The sequence below is a fragment of the Palaemon carinicauda genome, chromosome 8 (genome assembly GCF_036898095.1).
Source record: "Palaemon carinicauda isolate YSFRI2023 chromosome 8, ASM3689809v2, whole genome shotgun sequence".
Classification (NCBI taxonomy): domain Eukaryota; kingdom Metazoa; phylum Arthropoda; class Malacostraca; order Decapoda; family Palaemonidae; genus Palaemon; species Palaemon carinicauda.
In genome coordinates this window covers 54,461,236-54,464,539 of record NC_090732.1, presented here as the reverse complement: position 1 = coordinate 54,464,539, position 3,304 = coordinate 54,461,236, and the positions used below count along the sequence as shown (strand labels likewise).

The window sequence follows — 3,304 nt, the reverse complement described above, 5'->3', positions numbered from 1 at the left end:
CAGCAATTGCAAACTTGTCCTTTATTAGGCTCTCGTTCCAAGAATTTACCCACTTCTGCAATTTCTCTTGAGCCCCTATGAAATTGCGTCCTCTGTCACTTACTGCCAAAACTGGATGGATTCCATGATTACAAGTAAATCTTCTCCAAGCACAGAGAAAAGCATCTGAAGACAATGAGTCGACCAGTTCAAGAGATATGACACGAGTGACGGTGCAAGTTATGATCATTATACTTCCTTCAGTGCTTGCATTACGAGTTAACTTTATTTTGATAGGGCCAAAGAAATCTAATGCAATTCTGCTAAAGGGGGGGGGGTACTGAGTTCACCTCTGAAACTTGGCAGTTCCCCCATTTGTTGGCCCAACAATAGGCGACGTCTGGTTCTGCAAAAACACTTGAAAGCAATGTCCTTAAATAATCTTGCTCCTCCAATAATGTAAACTCCACGCTTAAAAGCTAAAGCAATTGCGACTCTATATCCTTGATGACCTGTACATCGATGAATCATCTGAGCGAATGCTTCAGCCAGGGAAGAATTCCTCACCAATAAAACTGGATGCCTCTGCTCGTAGGGTAAATGGAGCTTATGTAGTCCGCCTCCAATTCTTAAAATGCCTTTTTCATCCAACTTTGGGTCAAGCTTTTTAATTTGTTTATGATTAACTTCATCTTGATTATTTAAAGACTTCTGGCTTGCATAAAATAAAGCCAGTTCTGCTTCTTGCATTTCTTTAGGTTCTAGATGACTTGATAGTTTTCTGGGTCTTGTTGTAATAGCAAACAGCGGCAGTAAGCAGTTATTCGTACAAGTCTATTCCAGTCTGAAGAGAGTTCTGTAAATCTTTCCCCAAAACTCTCATCAGCCAAAATTCCAACAAATTGGATCCTTTTAAGAGATTCTGGTGTGTACTCTTTAACAATACAACGCTTCTTTTCAAAATCATATGTCGGTTCCCCAAAATCACAATCTTTAGAACTGCTCAGAAGAAAATCAGGACCATTGATCCATCCTTGTAGTTCATTTGGCTTTATTGCCTTGGTTAATGCATCGGCAGGATTCAATTGTGAAGGAACTTAGCAAAATTCTTTTGAAAATCCTGGCAAAGCATCCTGAATCTCCTGAACTCTAGCTGACACAAACGGTTTAAAGGTTCTGGCAGGAGAGCGAACCCAGGCCAACACTACTTCTGAATCGGTCCAAAATTTCATGGTACTAACCCTGCCAACCACTTGCAAAACAAGCAAGGCAAGTCTAGCCATAACCACAGCAGCAGTAAGCTCAAGACGTGGAATAGAACGCTGTTTCAACGGAGCCACTAAAGACTTTGCGATGACGAATTTCAGTTCTATTCCATGAGAAGTATTCCATTTCAGCCAGATCACAGAACCTAGGGCAGATTCACTAGCATCACTAAATCCATAAAGTTGAGGGTCTCATAGAGAATCTTCTGGCTTTATCATCTGATCTAGTCTAAATCCGATTAGTTGATTCATTTCATGAACATGTTCCTTCCACATTTTGATTTGTTCTTCACTCAATTCATCATTCCAACCAACTCCACTAGCCCATAAATCCTGAAGACAAATCTTGTATCTAACTGTTACAGGAGATGACATACCAGTAGGATCCCACAACTTTGATACCAAACTAGCATCCTTCCGCTCTGTTAGTTTTGAAAACTCCTCACTGAATTTGTCTAGCTGAATAACCACACTATCTGCAGTCTTATCCCATACATGACCCAAAACTCGTGTTTGCTTGTCTTCTGATCATCGGTCAACAGAGGGGTCATTAGAATGCCATTCTTTTATTCGGAAGGAACCCTTTTCTAATATCCGATCCACCTGATCCATGGCTGCAATAGCTAATTCACTCTTATCAAATGATTCAGTCACATCATCCATGTACATGCGACAATTAATTAACTGTGCTCCAATAGGTTCCTCCTCCTTGATGCCAAAGTGCGTACAGCCATCATAGCTATGTCTAGTGCTGGTTTATTCCCAAAAGGAAGGCGCAGCCACTGCCAGTGACGGATTGGAGAAGATAAATCAAAACGCCATACAAACCGGTGATATCTCTGATCCTTTTCAGCCATAAGTATTTGATTAAACATTTTTTGAACATCACCTGCAATTCCTATGCTTTTCATTCTCCAGTGAAGAAGGCAATACAGAAGAGAGTTCCAGAAATCTGGCCCTTTGTAAAATCCATCATTCAAGCACAACCCATTGAACTTGGCAGCAGAATTCCATACTATGCGAACTTTTGTTGATTTGTGTAGTTGATATACAGCATGATGTTGTAAGTACCATCCCTCATCTCTGGACTCCTCTGGATATAATTCCCTGACAAAGCAACTGTCAATTAATTTCTGGATTTCTTCGCTATATTCATCAAAGGTTCCATTCTTGATTAATCTTTTTTCTTGGCTCATAAGTCTTATTTCTGCTTGAGGCTTGTTACACTCCAATGCTTCAGGGAAACCAGGCTTCCAAGGCATTTCCACAGTCATGCGACCATCAGCATTAATGCAAAGCTTATTTCGACATGTTTTATGAACTGAGACTCTGCTATTTCCTCATCTGAGCAAACACACAATGTTGTTGGTTTGACACCAACAACATCAGATGTATTTAATTTCTGCAAATCCTCCAAAATGACTCAAAAACTGGACCTTGGATGCAGCATGTGGTTTGGGTTTTGGAATATTCCTTCCAAAAATGGTCCACCCCAAGATACTTCTGACGGCAACTGGAGACGATTCAGGAGACACACAGTCTTTTACGCTCTCAAATGGCATTGTAAGGAAATAATTGTCATAACCAATGATGATAGCAATTTCTGCTTCAACTGTGGGTAACGTTCCCTTGGCAGCGTTCAGATGAGGATACTCATCAAAAATATCCTCTCCAACTGCAGGACTGTTATGGGCTGGTTTCTCAATTCCAATTCCAATTACATTGTATGACTTAATTCCATTCACTGGTCTAATTTGGATAGAAAACTTGGCACTGCTTTCCTTAGCAATACCTCCTCCAACTACTCCATATCGAAACTCGAATGCTTCACCTTGCAAGCCAAAATGCTTGGCTGTGGATAACTTAAGCAATGTTATATCAGCACCTGTATCAATAAATGCAACCACGCGCTGCCATTTTTTCTCAACATCTTGCAGTTCTACATACGTTGTAGGGGTGTAGCATCGATGAATTTTTCCTTCCTGGCTTGAGTTCAGGGTCCATACTATGTTGAATGTTGCATCGGCATCTGAAGCAACCTCCCATGCATGACCAATGTT

At 40.7% G+C, this 3,304-nt stretch overlaps 1 protein-coding gene across 1 annotated transcript; it reads right to left on the bottom strand.

Annotated features, from left to right (window-relative positions):
* Nucleotides 1-1,924: 1,924 nt before the first annotated feature.
* Nucleotides 1,925-2,518, bottom strand: LOC137645230 (uncharacterized). The gene has a single exon (XM_068378050.1). The coding sequence runs from the start codon at nt 2,516-2,518 to the stop codon at nt 1,925-1,927; it is 594 nt and encodes a 197-aa protein (XP_068234151.1).
* Nucleotides 2,519-3,304: the final 786 nt, after the last annotated feature.

Bases quoted from the DNA above. Each gene is read 5' to 3' on its own strand.
- LOC137645230 (XM_068378050.1), bottom strand. From the start codon at position 2,518: ATGACTGTGGAAATGCCTTGGAAGCCTGGTTTCCCTGAAGCATTGGAG.